General features: G+C 33.7%; 3 protein-coding genes across 4 annotated transcripts; all 3 read right to left on the bottom strand.

Moving 5' to 3' along the window:
* Nucleotides 1-882: 882 nt before the first annotated feature.
* LOC114408203 (probable cyclic nucleotide-gated ion channel 16) lies at nucleotides 883-7,836 on the bottom strand. Of its 2 annotated transcripts, none has more exons than XM_028371277.1 (7): nucleotides 7,240-7,836; nucleotides 5,433-5,641; nucleotides 3,938-4,251; nucleotides 3,450-3,561; nucleotides 2,875-3,111; nucleotides 1,590-1,987; nucleotides 883-1,271 (listed from the first exon to the last, which is right to left on the bottom strand). In XM_028371277.1, the coding sequence occupies exons 1-7, from the start codon at nucleotides 7,685-7,687 to the stop codon at nucleotides 923-925; spliced, it is 2,067 nt and encodes a 688-aa protein (XP_028227078.1). In that variant the 5' UTR covers nucleotides 7,688-7,836; the 3' UTR covers nucleotides 883-922. The 2 variants fall into 2 exon arrangements, with proteins under 2 accessions (XP_028227078.1, XP_028227077.1); XM_028371276.1 differs by having other exon boundaries at nucleotides 5,433-5,645; nucleotides 7,244-7,836.
* Nucleotides 7,837-14,955: 7,119 nt separating this feature from the next.
* Nucleotides 14,956-15,916, bottom strand: LOC114410857. Its single transcript, XM_028374773.1, has 2 exons — nucleotides 15,599-15,916; nucleotides 14,956-15,420 (listed from the first exon to the last, which is right to left on the bottom strand). Exons 1-2 carry the CDS (start codon nucleotides 15,914-15,916, stop codon nucleotides 14,956-14,958), a joined length of 783 nt encoding a protein of 260 aa, XP_028230574.1.
* A 1,919-nt stretch (nucleotides 15,917-17,835) lies between these two features.
* On the bottom strand, nucleotides 17,836-19,420 carry LOC114410856. Its single transcript, XM_028374772.1, has 2 exons — nucleotides 19,076-19,420; nucleotides 17,836-18,060 (listed from the first exon to the last, which is right to left on the bottom strand). The coding sequence occupies exons 1-2, from the start codon at nucleotides 19,418-19,420 to the stop codon at nucleotides 17,836-17,838; spliced, it is 570 nt and encodes a 189-aa protein (XP_028230573.1).
* Between the last annotated feature and the right edge of the window lie 1,464 nt (nucleotides 19,421-20,884).

The raw sequence follows: 20,884 nt of genomic DNA, 5'->3' as shown, positions 1-20,884 counted from the left end.
CTTTTCAAGTTTTATTTTTAAAATAATAAAAAATATTACCCTATGAATAATTTTTTTATCTACATCGTACGAGAATATTTAATAGTTTATTATTATTATTATTGTGTAAATTTAATAACTGGAATAGATATGGGCAGTATCGAGAAGCAAACATGAAATCATGCAGATTAGCGGTAGATCCAAGTTGTTGGGTGCGGACGCAATTGCTCCATAATAATGTTTTTTTTACATGAATATAAATAATATTTATTTTTTATCTCCATTAAAAAAGTTAGTTTTGTTCGATCCCATAAAACACTTTTTTTAAAATGAATGTAAAAATTATAAGAATAAAAGGAAGAATAAATTGATATAACTTACCAATTTTTTATAGTATTGTCAATGAAAAAATTATACAATATTTTAAAAATATGAAAGTATGTGAAGAAGAATTATAATTTGCAAAAATAAAAATATTTTAGATTTTTTTTCCTACATATTGTGTATTTTTTAAAAATTTGTAATATTTTTTTTCTATGGAAATATTATAAAAAAAAATTGTCCGTTAGAAATAAAATTTGGATCCGTCACTGTGTAAAGGACACAGCAGCAAATTAAACGGATGTTTTATTTATATTTTCCTTTCATTCTTCCTGGAATATCTTGGGAGTAATATGTTTCGAACTGACCGAACTCTACTTTTTCAAATTTTTGGGCAATTTTCATGTAGAAGCTTATGAATTACTTCACCTTACTCAAACTTAATTTGCCAAGAAAATTAGTATTTAAACAATTTACTAATTACAAACATCAGCTTAAACTAGTAAGAAGATTCTTAATTTGTTTCTGTACAACTAGATAGATACAAAGAAAAGGATCATAAAGATTGGCTAATATCCGCACCCTAGCTCTTAATTAATTCTGTCCTGATCAATAGACTCCACTAATCATCATGGAATATTGAGAAATCAGGTTCCGTGGGTTTGAACATCTTGGGCATCTTCAAACTACCAGCATCAGGAAGATTAATAGTCACCTTTTTAACTGCCCCTTTCTTAGTGTTTGCAGCGAATTTCGAAGCCAAAAATGTGGCCCCAAAATTCTGAGCATGCCCTGCCATTGAACTCTCACCTGCACTACCTTCTTCTTCATCATCATCATCTTCCATCACATTTGTGTAGTACAAGTTCTCCTTCTCCAGCAACTCCATCGCCAATTTCCTCTTGCGGTGGCGTCTCCACGCAGCTTGTATAAAATGTGCCCCCCAAGCCCTCCACTGATGCGAATAGTACCTAAACCGAAAAATATATTTGTTACTTAACACTTAATGATAGAGAAAAAATAAAGTATGATAAGTGATATGATGTAATAGAAAGAGAAATGAAGAAGAATAAGACACATTGATAGAGGTATTTAAAATAATGAGATGTTCAAATATCATTAATCATCTACGAAGCACCGACACGGACACGAACACATGGACACCTGTAATGTTTAAAATATAAAACGTAATATAGGTGTCGTGTCGGTGTTGGACATTGACACAAACGCATGTGGGACACCGAATAAAGCAAGAGACTGGAGTCTTTGTGCTTTATAGTTACTCATACCTAAAAGCGTGCTGCAATTTCTTACTGTGGAGGCGCTTGAATTGGCTGGCGACGAATTTGAGGTTTTCGGCTCTTAGGGCAAATGCTTCCACTTCGGTGAGAGTCTTGACTGTCTGAGTGGAAGATGGAAGGTTGAGACTTGATGAGGAGGGCATCAAGGCCCATGTTAGCAATTCTTCGCCGCAAAAGTCACCAGGTCTTAGGGTGATGGAGTTGAAGAATCCTGTTCTTCCACCATCGGTTGTGGAACTCTCTACTTGCCCTCTGATGATGAAAAGCATTTCTCTCACCGGATCTCCTTCGCGGACGATGAATGTGTCTTTTGTGTTTAACGATGAAATAAGGCGTTCACATATTGCATCTAGAAGCTGATCATCCATTTGGCCAAAAAATGGAACCTAAACACACAACAATTAGAAGATGCTACACCTTGAAGTTCATAATGTTGTTTTTTTATTTTTTATCAAAGAAAGAAAGGTTTGGTTCCTATAATTTTATTATTTATATTTTTCAATTTTTATAATTTTAAAGTGTTTTTTTAGTTCTTATAATTTATATTTTAATTTTTTTAGTCCCTGTAATTTGAAAGAGTTTTTTAATCCTTATAATTTATATTTTAATTTTTTTTGTCCCTATAATTTAAAAGTGATTTTTTTAATCCTTATCATTAAAATATGAGTAATATTATTCATTATAATTAACTATAAAAATATTAACAATTAATTCGTAACTAATTTATAACAAGATAATTTGTAATAAAAATATCGTTCATAATTTATAATTAATTTGTAGTTAATTATTTATATATATATATATATATATATATTATAATAAGATTTAAAAGATAATTAAAATACAAATTATAAAAATTAAAAAAATTATTTTTAAACTATAGAGATTAAAAGAGAATTAAAATATAAATTATAAAAACTAAAAAATCACTTTTAAATTTTAATGACTAAAAGAGAATTAAAATATAAATTATAAAGATTAAAAAAATCACTTTTAAATTATATGAACTTAAAGTGAACATAAAGGATCAAATAAAATATTTGATCTTAAAGAAAAATAATTTAAAATGAGACCGGCGATTTAAGTGCAAAACTGCAATCTAAGTTAATTTGGAACGTATGTAAAATCATTTGATATGTGCTACCATTAATTTAAGGTATATTATTTTTGTCAAAAGAATTAAATAGTATTAGAACAACTCATCATGTTAAATTGTAACTTAAGTCATATATACACATTATTTTCATCTGATAAGAAGGTGATATATACTTACTCGACGAACAATGTCGAGACAGAGATGCCTCTGAATCTGGCGGCGAAGGTCCAGAGGCAAAGCACGCAAAATGGCTTCTTCGTCTACTCCTCTGGTGGCAAGCCATTTATATTGAACAAACCTGCGAACACGTTGTTGCAGTTCTGGTGGAAGCTGACGGTGATTCATCCACTCTTCTGTGTCTTTCTGTTTAAGTCTCCACTCTTCAACTTTAGCAGTTGAGGATTGCAGATAATTCTTTTTTCCAAAATTGAAAAGGACAAAATCAAGAAAATTGTTACTAACAATTTGCCAACCTTTTTCTTTTTTCAAAATGTTAGGAGCACATTTTCTAAAATAGTTTTTTGAATACACTTTTTTATCATTGACCAGAATTTAATGAAATTATAAGATTTTATAGGTTTCATTTCTTATGTTATATGTTATATTTATGATTTTGTTGTTTTTAATAAGTTTTAATCAGATGATAGAGTTTTTTTTTTTTTTATACATTCAGATGATAGAATATGTAAGAATATGTTGCAAGCATTCTTTTTTGTGTTTTTTTTAAAAGAGTAGGGTTTTTAACATTTTACCTGCATGTTACCAATGAGATGCGCAAACAGAATTAGACCTGCGATGCATATGAAACTGGAAAACAATGTTTCACCACTGTAAGTGCTAGTCTGAAGATTTTGCCCGTATGAACTGCACATGGGAAAAAATAAAAAGGGTTCAAAACAAATTAGAGAACCTTAAAAAGTTAGAGCTCACGACTAAGGATCTATTTAGGGAAACTTATCCATAAATACTTACAGAAAAAAAAAAGTTGAAATGAATTTTTTACAAAGTCAAATTAACTGATACACAGACTATTTTTATAAGAAAAATTATATAAGAAAACTTTTACAAAATACAAATTAACTTATGATGAAGTTTTTTTTTAAAAAAAAAAAAGTGATTTTGGATAAACTTGCATTGCCTAAAACCTTAATACTACTAAATATTTTGTATATTGGTGTCTTCAATTTCAATCCAAACTTAAACAGAAACTCATATTTGACATCGAATATGGAAAATATACCTTAGATTCTTCAAACCCCACCAGAGGCAGTAAAAGTATTTCTGAAAGAATCTTGATGAGGAGACATGATCAGTGAAAGCATCAGCGAACATTCCAAACTGAAACTCGTTTTTGTCATTGAGGGCATCGCAATCACTGAGAACTCTGGTTCGTTTGAACCAAGCTTGCCTTTCGTAGTTGGTGATGGTACCACAGTCGAGAAACGAAGGGTTGCAAGATGGAGAATGCGTTCTGTTCATCTCCTTTTTGCATGTTATTCTCCAACACTCGTACTGCCGCTGAATTGACGAAACGTACCATGAAGCTCCTAAAACCTGCACTGAAAACACATTAGTGTTTTAAACTGAGATATTACATTGCTTTAACAAAATTATTTACGCCAACATTTTATTTTATACAATTTCCATATCTTTTTATTATATTATTCATTTTATTTTACATTTCTCTCTCTCTCTCTTACCTTTCACTTATCTATAAAGCATTGTATAAAATTATGAAAAATTCTATGGTATTCTTGAAAATCTAAAGTTTATGGTATCATTATTGAAAAACTCTTCCCTTTTTTTTTTTGCTCAAACTCAGTTATTTTTTTTTGTTGTGCTCAAACTCAGTTAAGTACTAGTCAAATATCAAGTATCAAATTAACAAGTGATTAAACATAAATAATTAATATCCTGAAATTAAGATTAATTTATCTTAAGTTTGATTCTTAACGAAAATAATTTTTGATCAGATTTACTTATCTTTTAATTGAATTTCAAATTAATCAAAACTTTTTTTTAATCAAAACTTTTTTTTCATGATGGACCGGAAAATTAAGATAAAAAAATACCAAGTATCAAAATCCTTATATCTAAAATTAATATACACCATTATATCTAGTTAACATTTAAATAAGGAAACTTAACAACTCTCTAAACTCAACATTTAAAAATTATTAATTTTGATTTTGGAAAGTTGTTAAGTTACCCTTATAAATATATGAAAAAATACCAAGTATCAAAACCATTACATTTATAAATATAACTTAAGAACTCTCTAAAATTAATATATGAAAAAAGATTGACATACATCATTATATCTAATTAACATGTAAAAAAGGAAAAGAGAGAAAAGAAAAAAATACATACATTATATAATTAATATGATGTGATAAAAAAAATGATATATGTTAATGGAGTGTACAATACTTGGAGCGTGTATTATCACTCTTATTATATATTATTAATTCAATATTTTCTTTAACAGTTTTAAAAAAAAAAATCTTTTGATCTATTTCTCTCTATCTAACTATTATCTTATCACATATTTTTTCTCATGCTTGCAAAATATTTGTACAATTTTTTATAAAAAAATCCAATTTTAATTTGGTAACTATTGTCTTGAAGACATCTACCTATTTTTTTGAAGGAGATATAGTAAAATTTAATGGCAAGAAATGTATTACTAATTTCTAATTTGGAAATTGGAAGTACTGTGGTGTATGAATAGTTACATGGCTGGCTAGCATGTAGGAACCAAGATTGTATAAGGCCCCTGCCAAGGCAGTTTTGGCAATAAGCCCGCTAGTCTTCAAGATTCTCCGTTGCAGAGGAAAAATCTGGAACAAGCGAGGAATAAACTGAATTAGAACAATCAAGGACAGGGTGTGATTTACATGAGCCGCCGTCGAATCTTTCACTGCCGGAATCACGAACCAGATCACTATCTGCAATTGCATTCATGAAAAGAAAGAATATTATGAACAGAGAAGCTTATATTAATACCCTGTTTCTAAAAATTCAAATGAACCAAATCACCTCTAAGTTTCTTCTATTTCTGTTCATTATTTCTTTTCAATTGAAAAATGAAACCCCATTATGGAATTTTCTCTATTTTAAATAATAGCATGTTGCCTTTCATATCTTACATACTTATATTAATACTTTGTTTCTAAAATTTCAAATCACTCGTCCTATTTGGCTTTTCCTGTGGATAGAAATCACTTCATATTCCACAAGTAAAAAAGGTTTTTATCAATAAAAAACGTGACACGTTTATAGTATTATTTAACTGTTAGGTCATCATATACCTACATGAAGGTTTTCCTGTGATTTTTATGCATTCTAGTGTCGCTTTTTTTTTCAACTGGGAATATAATGGATTATTAGACAAAGTATCTCTTTCAATTTACTTCAATTCCGTTTTTCTTCTTAATTTTTTTACTCACGTTACTTGTTATATTTTCCAATTTTTCTGTTATCAGTTTTTCTCTCCTCATTTCTTTTATCTGTATCTCACTCCCTTCCCACTCATACAACTCTAAAATGCAGTGTAATTTTAACTTTTTTCCTTTTAAAATGCACGTGTTTCATGTTAATTTTGACAAATGCAGCTCCATCATGCTTCAAGTGCAAAAAATACAAAGTTGCATCCTGGTAGGGCTGGGCATGGATTGGATTTTCAAACATGCAATCCCACATCCATTTGAATGGATTGGATTTGAAATTTAGATTCGATTAAATGGATTGGATTTAAAATCTAGATTCATATTTTGTAAAAAAAATAAATTTGGATTTTTTGGATCCACTTTAAATTCAATTTTTAAATCAAAAATCATTTTTGCCCCATCTTAATTGAGGTAGTTTTCGACCATTATCGGCCGATGTAATTTTTTATAGACTTCAATTAGAGTTATTTTGAATTGACCTTGGTAAGGTATATTTTTAATCGATTTTGGTTGGGATATTTTTGGCTAATATTAGTTTAGTTATTTTTAGACGACATTGATCAGGATCATTTTTTATTAATATGAGTGTATTTCTTCAATCAATGTTAATTAGAAATATTTTTTGATTTAAAAATCCAAGAAAATTCTAGTCATCATTGTCGGAAAAATTAGATTGAATTTAAAAATTCAAATAAATATTTAATCCATATTCAATTAATTGGATTAAATTTAAAATTTAATTAAAAAATAGAATTGAATATGAAATAAATCCATTTAAATGAATTTAAAGTGGATTGGATTAGATTGAATATGAATTGGTTTTATATATTTAGATTTTTTACACAAACCAACCTAAAGTTATTGCAAACAAAGTTTTCTGCACGACCTTCACATCAACAAAAATCATAAACAAATGTGAAAAACCTAACCATAACTATACATATTCAGAAACTTAGGAGTTATAAGGTCATTTTAGTGGTGGATGGGAAAAGGAGAGGTTGTTGGAATCGCTTCCTTTAAAAAAAAAACTGAAAAATTAACATTTGTAAACCCTAAATACTTTAACGTTGCAAACGGAATTAAAATTTCACACACACCTGAGGCAGAGGAAGGGTGGCGAGGAGATCAATAGCGAAATCCGACCTGAGGTAGCGCGACGCGATCTGGCGAGGATCGGTGACGAGCTCATTGCGGCCATAGACGCGGGAGAGGGGAGACACGAAAGCTGTTCGGAACTTGAGGACCATGTGGAAGAGGAAGAAGAGGTCGGCGACGGTGCGAGAGAACGTGACGAACACGCCGAGGACGATGTCGGTCTGCATGCAGGCCTTGTCCCCGGTGATGGGGAAGTAGAAGTAGAGAGGGTCCAGGAACAGTGCCACGATGCACACGTAGAGGAACGTGCGGTTCCATCGCGCCACGAACCTCGAACGTGGGTCGAGGATCTGGTACCACCACGGGACTTTCTTCCGGAGGGAAAAGGATTTCGGGAAGCTGCTGAAGTGGGATGAAACTGCGAATCGGTAGAAATCGCTGCTCATTGTTGCTTCTTTCTCAAGTTTTTGTTTTCTTCTCTCATTACCAACTATAACCCTCCCCAAATGCAATGTTACGATACAGATTAGTTTCTTGAAAATCGACCACGAAGGAAGAGAGAGAGAAATTCAGAAAATGTGGATGGACGTTAAATGAGGAGGGAATGCCAATATATATATGAACGTTCATCTTATGTGCATGCATGTGGTTTCGTGGCATGCAGTTTTATGTTTATTTTTTTATTATTGAGAATTACGTTAGTCATCATGGTGATTATTCCTTTATTGTTATTTTTGCCTTTTATTTTTTCACCCCCAATTATTTTCAACAATATAAAATCACCAACATAAAGAAAACAATACATATTTTCAGTTTTTCTTTTCTTTTTTTCATTTTCATTTTTTTCACTAATATATGTAACAGGAAAATTTTATTTTTGTTGTATCCCCACCGCAAACTTAAAAAATTATTGTTTGTCCTAGGCAGCACAACCCTACGCCAAATCTAGGTAGGATCAAGCCATAAGCACCATAAGAATAAATCCTTTAGTTCCAATAAGAGGGATAATATGGTTTTTCACTTTTTAGCTTAAAGTGAGCAGATTCAAAGAAAGGGTTAAGGCTCAAAGATGTTAGGTGCTTCTTGAGTGTGTTGTAAACATAACGGAGAGGTTTGTGAAAAAATACTTCGATTGAAACTTTGCCAAAATATCTCATAATTAAATTAGTTGTACTTATAACATACTTTAGAAGTACCGTTTCACACTGGCTATACCTCGATTAGGTGTTTGGGGTTAACATTTCATAATGAGAATTAGGCAGAGGATCTAATAATTGAAAAAAAGATTCAGGTACCCAATTAAAAAAATTTAAGAACCTAATTAAAAATTTGATAATAATACCATGACTTATAAAATAATTAAACCTTTCATATTTTAAAACATAAGATTTAATGTTTCTACTATATCTTGATTCCAACTTTCTTATAATTATCATTTATAATTTACAATTTTTGTTTTAGTTATAATTTAACCTTTTATTCTTCCAAAAAAAATTAAACCTTTTTATAATTGTTATAAAATAAGGAAAAATATTCCTTTAATTGTATAATAATGTTCAAAGATAAGTGATTAAAAGTTATTATACTAAGATATAAAAGTTGTTATTTTATGTATGGAAATTGTTATTTCATTTTATGTGACAAATTATAATTATTTTATTTGAAAAGACATTACCTCATGTAAAAGAAGCCATTATTTTATGTGAGACACCTATAACTGCAGATTTTTATTTTAATACCATATATTATCACCTTATTTTGATGAAAAATGTTTTACTTAAATAAATAATATTCATATTTACCTTAGTTAATATTACCTCTGATCTTTTATGTAAGAAACAAGTTATAGTGTAAAACGCATTATAACTTATTTCTTATAAAAATAAAACACAAGAGAGTATATTATAATTAACATTATGTCTTATAGATAAGGAAATTAAGTAACCATATTATACATGTGTGTGAGTGTCTTGTGTATTTGTATATATGCGACCATGTTTGTTAGTATCTAAGACATGATTGATGTTTATTCCTTCAAAATCTCATGGTTTTAATGATAACAAATGTACTAAAATTTGATAAATTGGTCAGACTTATTGAGTATTTTAGGAACATAAATATCTAAAGAGGTTTTGGTATTGTAATTCTTATCCTACTCTAAGTTATGAACACTTTTCTTTACGATCAAGTTATGATTAAATTATGCATCCAATCTGTATTTTTGGACTTTGAAACTTGTTTTCTCTTAAAAGACTTATCTAACATCCAACGTTTTATAATTGAACAAGGCTTCAGAACCTTTGGTGAAAACTAGCATCCAAAGTGCCACACTCTTTTATCGTCCAAATGGTATTAAGACACTAACTCTTTGATTTATACTCAAGTTTTTTTTCGACCTAATTAACTTACAAAGAATATGGTTATACTTTGAATGAGGATGGTTCTACCCGAAAAGTTTGTGTACCTTTGTTCCTTCACCTTTTTCAAAATAACCTCATCATTTAAATTTCAATTGTTTGTTATAAGACAGGACAAAAGCAAAATCAACATATTCTTTACAAAATCATTTTCGTACAAGTAATGAAGATAACATGAACTCTACTTAGAAAATGATTGCATTTTTGTTTGTTTCTCTCTCCACCTCATGTTGCCACATTGCAGAAAAGACAAAGATCTATGATGAAACAGAAAAATTGAAAGGCTCTAATCCCACAATGGCATATTCTTGAAGCTTATAAATCACGATGAAGCTTGGCAAAAGATAACGTTTGAATCTTGATATTCTTGAAGTGCCTACCATTGTCACTTTTATACAACTTTCATCGTTGGATGATCAAACACTGAGTTCTTAGTGTGTTATTTCTTTTCTTAGTAAAGTTTATTTGTAATCTTTATTGTACATTCTCTACATGAGAGTTTATTAATTTGATAGTAATCATTCAAACTTTTTGTTTCAAAAGCTAGAAGTGACTTAGTAATCAAAGAATACTTGAGTGTTTTTAGTCTCAGTGTGTGATTGAAGGTGTGCCAAAAGTAACCTAGAGAATATTTGTTGTAAAGGAGTGGAAGAGAAGAATACTTGTTTTGCAATATGTTTTGATAAGTGGAACTCTTCTAAGGTTGAAGGAAAACTAAACACAACTCACGATTTGAGTGAATTAATATAAATAAAGTGTTCATACTTATGTTTTGATGTCTTTTACTTGTTTTCTCTTGAAAAAACACCTTTGGACACATGAGTTTTATAACAATTTATTTTGTGAAAACTATTTCCAACTTCTTTGGATGATCACTTCAACAACTTGGTTTTTGAATCCATCTATTATAGTTATTTTTGAAAAGTTTTCCATCTTTAAGAAAAAAAATTTATACCAACATACACTACTACCAAAAAAAAACTTTTAACATTGGTTAAAAAAGGCTTTTAACATTGATTTTGAACCTATGTTGAAATGATTGGTGTTGAAAGTCAAATACTTTCAACATCGATAAAGACTTCAACCGATGTAGAAAGTGTGTCAAAAGTGGTAATGTGCCAAACCTAGTAGATGAAGTGAGAAAAATAATAATATTAATGTTAATGATTATGTGATTCTTGATATTATGAAGGAGAAGGGCATTCTAGTGGAGTGTTTCTCCTTCATGGTCATAAAGAATCACACAATCATTGGCATTGACCTTATTATTTTTCTTTCTCATCTTCATCACTATCATCATTGCATCATTGCATCACTGCTTGAGTAGTAGTCACGCTCAAGTCCATCATCATCAACCTAAAAATCTTCATCACTAGTCAAACCATCCTCACCCTCTAACACCATCTTGTCAAACAAACAAGTGTGAGGAGTGTTCCTTTTTTGCCAAAAAGTCAAGAGGATATGATCAAGGCTTAGTCATTTCTCGTCTAGTGTCCTACTTATTTTCACTATTCCTATATGATAAGCTCATTGTCTTTTTTAGTTACAACACCCACATGTAGGACCCAAAAGAATATCCTAATACCACATTAGTTTTTAAACAACAGTGAGATAAAAAAAACATTGAGGCATTACACAAAAGAGAGGCATTTTTAAACATTATTTCAAATCTCAATCAACAGTAATTTGACATTTTCAAATTTTTTAACATACCAAATCAATCCAATTCAACTCTTTTTCTCAACCAAAAATTTCTATAACAAGTACCAAAAGTTACATGTCATTTCCTAATTAAGTCATGCATTTAGAACTTCAAAAACACACCCAAATCACATTATACTTAACCGACATAAAATTTACATAACAATCATATAAACCAAGCTTGGAAGCAATATGACATTTCCTAAATTAGAAGCAACCCAAACTGCCTAATAAGTGTTATGCATACGTTATTTGTATATTGAAATCACATAACAATTATCTTATTTTCTTATCTTTTATTGGTTATTTTGTGTTAAAACAATAGGACTTAGCTTCTTCTGAGTTTTTATTCAGAAGATACTAAAGTGAATAATTTTAGAGTAATTTTGTTGTATTTTGTGTAGAGTTGAGTTGTAGCAAAGACATGAAAGAGGATGAATGAATAGAAGTGTCACACTCAGCGTGACCTCCTCGCTCAGTGAGTCAGAACCACTCATCCCAAGCTAGCCGCTTAGCGTAAGAAGCCACATTGAAAGACAATTGTCATGAGCAATTGCGTTAAGCGTGCATCTTACGCTTAGCATGTGACCACTTGATCTAGCTAGACATGCACGCTCAGCGCAAGAGTCATGCTAATCGCACCAGAGATTTTTTATTGGCCAATTAGTTGGTGAAGCATATAAAAGGAAAGGAAACATATTTTGTTTTAGAGGCACGAAGGAACCAAGGAAGTAAAGGAAAGCAAGAAGCCAATGGAAGAAAAATTTTGTTTCCAAAGCTCCGGTTGATCCGTTTCAATCCATTTCTCTTTCATTTTCTTCCCTTTCATCCCATTTTTATATTTGTAAGTCTTTCATGATAATGAGAGACTAAAACCACCCGTTGTTGGGAGTTCTGCAAATCAAACTCTCTTTGATGTAATAATTCTAAACTATTTGTTAATATAATGTTGTTATTATTATTCATCCATGTGATTATTTACATACTTATGGTTTGATCATCCATCTTTATGTACTATTTTAGGATATAAATATTATAAAATGTTTGTATGTTAAGAACTTGGGAAAAATATCTAAAGTGAATCATATCTAGGGATATAATGGTTTGCTTTAGCCTATTCATGCATCTTTGCTCTTAATGCAAATCATTTAGTAAATCAATCATCAAGAGATTAGGAGTGACATTAAGTAGTTTAAGTTCTTTCACTCAAGGGATCATGGTTAGAATAAACTAGTAGATGCGGGTAATAACCATATTAATGTTAAGAAGAGCAAAATCCATTAAGATTACATCAAGAGAAGTTCTAGCAAACAGAGCCCCACTACTACAATTTTTAGATTTAACATCGCACGGTTAACATCGGTTATTCACAAAACCGATGTTAACAAAAGCGCGGTGGCATTTTTGTAAATAATTAGACATAGTTAACATCGGTTTCGGAAAAACCGATGTTAAGTACTATATATTAACATCGGTTATTTAAATAACCGATGTTACTATGGAGTAGTTAACATCGGTTTTGGAAAAACCGATGTTGGTGTGTCGTTGTTAACATCGGTTTGGTAAAAACCGATGTTATGGAGTTGATTTTAACATCGGTTTTCTTAAAACCGATGTTACCTAGTTGTTTTTAACATCGGTTATTTTTAAAAAAACCGATGTTGTTGTCATTATATATTAAAAATCTGATTCTGCAGAACTCGTGCACTCGAACCCTATCGTTATTCTTCTTTCTCCTTTTGCCCTAAGTTCGTCTTTGTCGCAAACTGGCCTACACTTCTGTGACTGCAACCACATTGTGGAGTTCGTGTGTGTGAAGTTCGTCTCTGCCACTTATCGATTGAGGTACGTCCTTTCGTTTTAACATTAGGCGTTCCTCGTTTTAACATTTGCTCGCTTTCACAGGTCGAAGAAATCTAGGAAAGGAAAGAGTTCCGGAAAGGGTGGGAATCAATTTTGGAAGTGCATTGTGGTTCGCCTTAAGACTCCCAGGGCGTTCTTCTTATTTCTCCTTCTGCCCTAAGTTCGTCTTTGTCACAAACTGGGCTGCGCTTCCGTGACTGCAACCACATTATGGAGTTGGTCTTTGTGGAGTTCGTGTCTGGCACATATCGATTGAGGTACGTCCTTACGTTTTAACATTAGGCGTTCCTCGTTTTAACATTTTCTCACTTTCGCAGGTCGAAGTAAACTACGAAAGGAAAGGGGGGGAAGCGATTTTGGAAGTCCATTGTGGTTGGCTTTAAGCCTCCCAGGGAAGCCATCGAAGGTATGTCTCTGTTGTCAAGTTATGTCTAAATATGAAAAAAATATAATGCTTGAAATGGAGTATGGGTGTGAGATGCTAAAGTATATTGATTGCTTGCTCTTGTACTATTTGCATTGTGGGGATATAGTGCTGGATTTGTTATGGGAAATTCTTTGATAAACCTAAAACTCTATATGTCATCTTAAAACCTAAAACCTAATGTTGTGATTCTGCTGTGAGGATATGATAAATAGCCTGGGGTACCTTTCTGCTAGTGATTCCTGTTGATTAATCCACTTGTGTTTCTAGAATCTAATTTTCTCTCCATCTCCCACCTTCCACCTCATGTTATTTTGAATAACCATTCCCTATTGTGATTGATTAAAAGCGTGTTTTAGATCCCTCCACTAAACAGATTGCTTTGCTGAGTTTCCTGTTTCTTCAAGGTTCCTCCATCCACCATATTTCGATTTCAGAACTCTGGTCCACAGCTCACCATTTTCTTGCATTAATTGCCACTTCCATTTTCCAAGTAGTGCGAGGTTGAATGTTTCAATATCCTTGATGCCCAAGCCAGCCTTTTCTTTTGGTAAGCATACCGATTTCCATTAAATCCATGCAATCCTTTTGTGAATTGCCTTCCTTCATAAAAAACTTCGCTGCAGCTTTAAAAATTGCCTTCTGAATTTCTTCGTCCATGAAAGGTGCCAGAAGCTTGTTATTTTGCTGTAGATTAACAGTTTGAAACTTGATTCCATCAATCTTGGGTCGCTGACCAATTGGTTCTTGGAACCTATGGAAGAAAAAGGATTTCACCTCTTCCTTCACCTTGTGTGGGTCGTCAGTCCATGAACCATCAATGAATACACCCCTGATAGAATTTCTATTTCGGTTAGCATTCATCAATAGGTGGAAAAAACTTGTGTTACAATCGCCTTCTTTTAACCATCTTCATCTAGATTTCTGCCTAAGTAAGGATTGATGGGCTTGGGCAGCAACCCAAAGAGAATCATGTAACTGCTTCCTCTCCAATTTTTCTTCCTCTGTTAACTGTCTATGCATTGAGTTCTCCTCCAGTTTATTTAAATCTGATTCCAGCTTTGTGACCTTTTTGAATGTATGTCAACAAACTTCTTCTTCCTCTATCATGAAGAATTCTTCTTCTTCTTCCACTCAGAGGAAGTGTGCTTTTGCTAGAAAGTGTGCTACGCTGGTCAAAGAGCAAAGGGCTCGTTTCTACATCGTGAGGCACTGTGTCATTATGCTCATATGCTGGCATGAGTACAATGATTCATGAAACACAACAAAAAAGATCTACCAAGTTCAAAAAAAGTTGTATTTTTTTTTCTTAAGTCCCTCTTTGTTCACTTTGTATGAGATCCTTCCTATTGGGCATGGGGTTTTTCTTGGAGTCAACAAGTGTACATAGAAAATTTTCTTCTTCTTGAGAGATGAGATCCCTTTGTTGTCTACTTATGAGGAATAGCTTATAGTACTTCTGCTGCAGGGAGTATTGTTCCCCTAGCCAATTATCAATCCAGAACTTGATATTTTCCCCACACCCAACCTTCCAAGACAAGTTATCTTTAAAAATACTGCAGTCTAGCTGATGGTACAAGTTTCTAATGTCTCTCCACCAATGGGAATAGCCCCTTTTGTCTCTAGCATTTTGAAGATCTGACCAACCACCATATTTAGAGGTTATAACCCTAGCCCATAGTTGTTGTTGATCAGATGCAAAAGCCCATAACCATCTTCCCATCAAAGCTGAGTTGAATTTGGAGATATCTTTTATCCCCAGCCCCCCATCAGCCTTAGGCAAACAAAGATCAGTCCATTTCACCCAAGGAATTTTTTTTTTTATCAATATCTCCACCCCACAGAAAATTCCTTTGAAGGGATATCAACTTTTTGACAACCTTTTGAGGTATCTTAAAGAATGAGAGGAGGTAAATTGGGAGGGCATTGAGGACATAATTTATTAGAGTAACCTTCCCAGCCATGGATATATTTTTCTGAGCCCATTTGGCTAATTTTGACTTGAATTTAGTAGGCTCCCACACCAGCTGGCTAGAGGGATTAGCCCCAATAGGTATGCCTAAGTAAAGGAAAGGACATTCCAGCTGCCGACAGTTCAGGTTATTAGCTGCTTCCCTAGCCCAATTAACACCATCACCAATAACCCCAAATTGGCTTTTGGCAAAATTAATCTTTAAACCAGAAGCTAATTCAAATCCTCTTAAGATGGCCTTAATAGCATGAATGTTGTCCCACACAGCCTCTCCAACAAAAAACAGTATCATCAGCATACTGTAAGATGTTGATAGGCTCCCTATTCTTACCAACCAAGAAGCTTCTAAAGAGGTTTTTGTGGACTGCTTGTCTCATCATACCAGTAATGCCTTCTCCTACAATATTGAAAAGCAAGGGAGCTAGGGGATCCCCTTGTCTCAAACCCCTTGTAGGTGTAAATTCCTTAGAGGGGCTACCATTAATCAAAACACAAATAGAAGCTGAATGGAGGCATGCTGATATCCAAGACCTCCATTTTGGGCAGAACCCCAATCTAAACAGCATATAGTCTAGGAAAGACCAAGACACTGAATTCTTGCTTTTCAAAATCCACCTTGAAGATCATCACTGGTTTCTTGCTTCTCCTTGCTTCCTCAACCACCTCATTGAGAATCACAATACCATGGAGGATATGTCTACCTTTAATGAAGGTTGACTGCCTTTCATCAATTAGCCCATCCATAACAGACCTCAATCTATTAGACAGCAACTTGGCAATAACTTTATACATACAACCTATCAAGGATATAGGCCTATAATCATTGAATGACTGAGGATGGTTCAGTTTAGGAATCAATGCCACAAAGGAAGCATTACTTCCTCTAGGAAAGCTGCCATGGGCATAGAACTCATCTACAAACCTTCTAAACTCTAGTCTCATGATATCCCAAATTTTTTTGATAAAGTTGAAGTTAAGGCCATCTGGCCCAGGGCATTTGTCACCTCCACAATTCCACACAGCTTCTTTGAGCTCAAGGTCAGAGAAGGGGGCAGTCATCTGCTCTCTTTGCCTTTGAGAAATAGCTTTAAAAGGAACCCCATCCAAAAAAGGCCTAGAATAATCCTGTTCAGAAAATCTGGTCTGGAAATAATTAACAGTTGCATTCTTGACTGTATTGGGTTGCTGGACCCACACCCCATCAATAGAGATACCTGGAATAGCATTGAAAGCTCTCCTAAAATTTATAATTCTGTGGAAATACCCAGAATTGCAGTCCCCCTCCTTCAGCCAAGATATCCTAGATTTTTGTCTCAAAAGGGATTCCACTGCATTTGATACATTCCATAACTCCTGCTGAAGGGAGTTTCTGATTTTGAGCTCTTGATCAGTCAAAATACGATTAGAAGCTAAGTCCTCCACCTCATTTAATTTCTTCTGAATGTTGGATATCCTATTAACATCAATGTTCCCCTCTCCCTTACTCCACTGTAGTTCTGAATGCTGGATGTCCAGTAGAATTGGCTTGGAATTCTAGTTGTAGTTCTTTTTATCCCAGCATGCCCCCTATGGGAGAGTTATGAAATTCTTTCAGCAACATTTGAATCAATTCTTTTTCCTCAGGAATTACTACCCAATTCTTCCAATACAACAAATTACCCTTGATTGTGTAATTTGTCTGTGATTCTGGTTGTGTTTACACAACTGTATCAGTTCCTGCAATGCAAAATTCTTTATAGTGGCTTGTTCAATCTTCTGCAGTATACTAGCTTGAGGTTCAGACCAAGACAACATCATCATTCATGACAAAGAATCAGCAGCTAGATTCTCCTTTCTGGCCTTGTATTCAATCACACAATCATATCCCAAAAACCTGTGTAACCACTGTTGTTGTTCAGGTGTCTGTAGGGGTTGTTCCATCAATGATCTCAAGCTTTTTTGATCAGTTTTGATAATAAATTTGTGTCCCAGCAAGTAGTGTCTGAACTTAGCTATAGCTTTAACAATTGCTAACATCTCTCTAAATTAGTCAGATTTCTTTTGCACTCTAGGTGCAAGTTTCTTGGAAAAAAATGCTATTGGATGGCCATTCTGATGTAATACTGCTCCAATACCAGTGTCGGAAGCATTAGTTTCCAGAATGAAGGGCAGCTGGAAATTAGGAAGAGCTAACACTGGAGCTGAAGTCATGACTTTCTGCAATTGAACAAATGTTGTCTATGCCTCTGGTGTCCACTTGAATGCTTCTCTTTTAAGTAAATCTGTCAATGGTGCAGCAAGCTTTGCATATCCTTTGATAAACCTTCGATAGTAACCAGTGAGGCCTAAGAAACCTCTTAGCTGCTTGATATTGAGTGGTGTAGGCCACTCTAGAATTGCCTGCACCTTAGTAGCATCCATAGCAACTCCTTCACCTGAAACTATATGTCCCAAGTACTCTATCTCCAATACACCAAAAGAGCATTTAGACAACTTAGCAAACAAAACATTTTCTTTCAATACTTTGAATACAACCTCTAGATGGCATAAGTGTTCATGCCATGTGGAACTATATACCAATATATCATAAAAAAACACTAACACATATTTCCTTAAAGCATGTTGGAAAATATGGTTCATCAAACACTGAAAAGAAGTCGGAGCATTGGTTAAACCAAATGGCATTATTGGGCAAAATTTTGACTATGATAGGCAAAATTGCCTTATTGGCCAGAATTTGTTTATTGTTGCAGTGAAATTTTCTTTTTCTGCTGGTTTAAGTTGATTATGGATGTTGTATTTTAATTGAAATGTAGATAATAGGCTTTAAAAGGGTTTAAATACACTGGATAATTTCTGTATGCTTTTTTTTAGGCTTATCATTTACTACTGCTAATTGGCGTTGCTGTGGAAGCTCTTTGATTATAGCAACTCCAGGTATGTTTGTACGGTCTACTATCTTTATATGTATTATGATAGACTACTGTTTTGACATTTGTCGTAGCATTTATATACACATATACTGCTGCATTTGTTTGGTAGATAAATTGTTTGGTAGACTATCTTTATATGTATCATGATTTCCTCTTGGTTGGAATTATTGCCTGATGCTGTTATCTGTGTGATATCTGGTACTGCTGTTAGTGTGTTGCTATCATCTGCATGGTTTTTTTTTATCGGCAAAAATATATAAATATTTCATTATGTAAATAGTGATGAAGTACCAGAGGTACTTTGTACATAGATAGGATCCCATACATATGGTTCCTTAGAAAAAACTAATACAGTTTAATTAGGAACCATATTATGGCTAATACATCTGCTAAAGCCTCAATAAAAATCTACCCTCTAGTGATACAAAAAGCCTTGTTCGTGTAGCATTCGATCTGCTATGATGCATGAAGTGGTCTTTCGGTTCTTTTGGGAAAGCACCCACTGATTTGACCCATGAGACTGTCTCCCACCACAAGGGAAGTACCTTGTTGCAGTTGAAGAAAAGGTGCGCTGCATCTTCATCCAAATTGTTGTAGAATGGGCACAATGGATCAGCTATCTCCACTTGTCTTCCTCTTAAATTCATGTTTGTTGGTAAACGGTCTTTGATGAGCCTCCATGTAAATACCTTTGCCTTAGGTGGTATTTTAAGTCTCCACAGAAGCGAGAAAGTCCCATCCTCTGATTCCCCCCTTATTTCCCCCAGCAGAAACTTATATGCAGTTCTGGTCGAATAGATTCCACTCGAGTCTTGCTTCCAAACCCATAAGTTTGCTCCTTGTTGCTGTACTGCTAGCCCTACTGTTTCCTCTAGGAATTCAGCAGCCATTGTAGCTTCATTATCAAATAAGTTTCCCCTCGATTTAAAGTTCAATTCCCACCGTTCCTCCTTATGACTTCCCAAGAGGATGATAGGTTGTTGTTATTGGTTAGAGATTTGATACAGCGTAGGGAAAATAATGTCGTATTGGAGAAAATAATGTTGTTCCTATGCTTCCAAATCGAGTAAGTAAGAGCAAACCACCACCACTGCCATCTTTTTCCCTGCAACCCTGCAGAAGCACCACAAATATGCTGAATAAACTGCAAGTGACAATATTAGAAACACTATTAATAATTATAGCAATCATTGTTACTGCACAATATTTTGGTCTACTTTGATGATATTATTTTTACAGGGAACTCTCCTATTTTAATTCAACAATTGATCAGTCAATTGAAATCAGTCTTGGCCCTAAAACAGCTTGACCATCTTCATTACTTTTTAGGCATTGAAGTAAAGCATCTTTCTGATGATTCTCTACTTGTGCCTTAGAGCCAATATATTTACAATCTTCTTGCTAAATCCAATACGACTAATTCTAACGGCATCTCATGTCCTATTTTTTTTTTTTGAACGGCCAAAGATAATATTATATATATGATAATAATAGTACCAGAGGTACTACAAGGAAGATATGATACAGTATCTCCTAAAAGACAAGAACATAAACAGCAAATGAAAGGCCAACAAAATGAACAGTGCCCAACCCTACAAATCGCAGACTAGGAAAAAGACAAAGACATATTTGAAGACCATTGGTGGAAAGGAACATTGAAGTCCTTTTCCCACCCCCGCAGCCATGACCAAGTGAGAAAGATCGAGTTATCCACCAATTTGGAAATGATGAAAGGCTGATTATTAAAAATCATGTCATTTCTGAGGTTCCAAATGGATCTTGTAGCTACTATCCACCAGACCTTCCTCCTTCTATTGGAGTTCCTCGAGGCAGCCAAGGAGCAGTGCTGAAGAAAGTTCTCCATAGGATTGCTGTGCGGAGCTCTAACTTCCTTGACCCAGGAATAAAATTCCCACCACAAAGGCATTATTTTATGACAAGAGAAAAAAAGGTGGGATGCAGATTCAACTTGACTTTGGCAGAAGCTGCAGAGGTCATTTTGAAGGACAATCTGCCTCCTAATAAGGTTTTCCTTAGATGGAAGCCTATCCCAGAGAAGTCTCCAAGCAAAAGCTAGGGCTGTAGGGGGGATTTTGATTTCCCATAGCTGACGAAAGCCAGTAATAGGTTGGGAAGGTAACTGGTCAGCTTTGATACAATTATAAGCAGAGTTTGTAGAAAAAATCCCACTTGGCTCAGCTCCCCACACCCAAGAATCCCCTAAAGCTGCATTAGTGTTTATTATTGCAGTTTGGTCAATAAAAGCTGAAACACCCCCCAGTTCGCTGTCAAAAAGACATCTTCTCCAAGAAAATTTCCACTCCCAACCATGTTCTCCAAAGATCCCCATGCTT

The sequence above is a fragment of the Glycine soja genome, chromosome 4, assembly GCF_004193775.1.
Source record: "Glycine soja cultivar W05 chromosome 4, ASM419377v2, whole genome shotgun sequence".
NCBI classification, from domain to species: domain Eukaryota; kingdom Viridiplantae; phylum Streptophyta; class Magnoliopsida; order Fabales; family Fabaceae; genus Glycine; species Glycine soja.
The sequence above is the reverse complement of the archived record's forward strand: the minus strand, read 5'-3'. Positions and strand labels throughout refer to the sequence as shown.

Coding starts and splice junctions, on each gene's coding strand:
- LOC114408203 (XM_028371277.1), bottom strand. CDS start 7,687: ATGAGCAGCGATTTCTACCGATTCGCAGTTTCATCCCACTTCAGCAGC. Junction 3,112..3,449: donor ATCTCATTGGTAACATGCAG/GTAAAATGTTAA, acceptor TTTGGAAAAAAG/AATTATCTGCAATCCTCAAC. Junction 1,272..1,589: donor AAATTGCAGCACGCTTTTAG/GTATGAGTAACT, acceptor TTTTCGGTTTAG/GTACTATTCGCATCAGTGGA.
- LOC114410857 (XM_028374773.1), bottom strand. CDS start 15,916: ATGCTGATGATACTGTTTTTTGTTGGAGAGGCTGTGTGGGACAACATT. Junction 15,421..15,598: donor ATATATCCATGGCTGGGAAG/GTTACTCTAATA, acceptor TGTTTGCCTAAG/GCTGATGGGGGGCTGGGGAT.
- LOC114410856 (XM_028374772.1), bottom strand. CDS start 19,420: ATGGCTGCTGAATTCCTAGAGGAAACAGTAGGGCTAGCAGTACAGCAA. Junction 18,061..19,075: donor TTTTCTTCAACTGCAACAAG/GTACTTCCCTTG, acceptor GGTGTATTGGAG/ATAGAGTACTTGGGACATAT.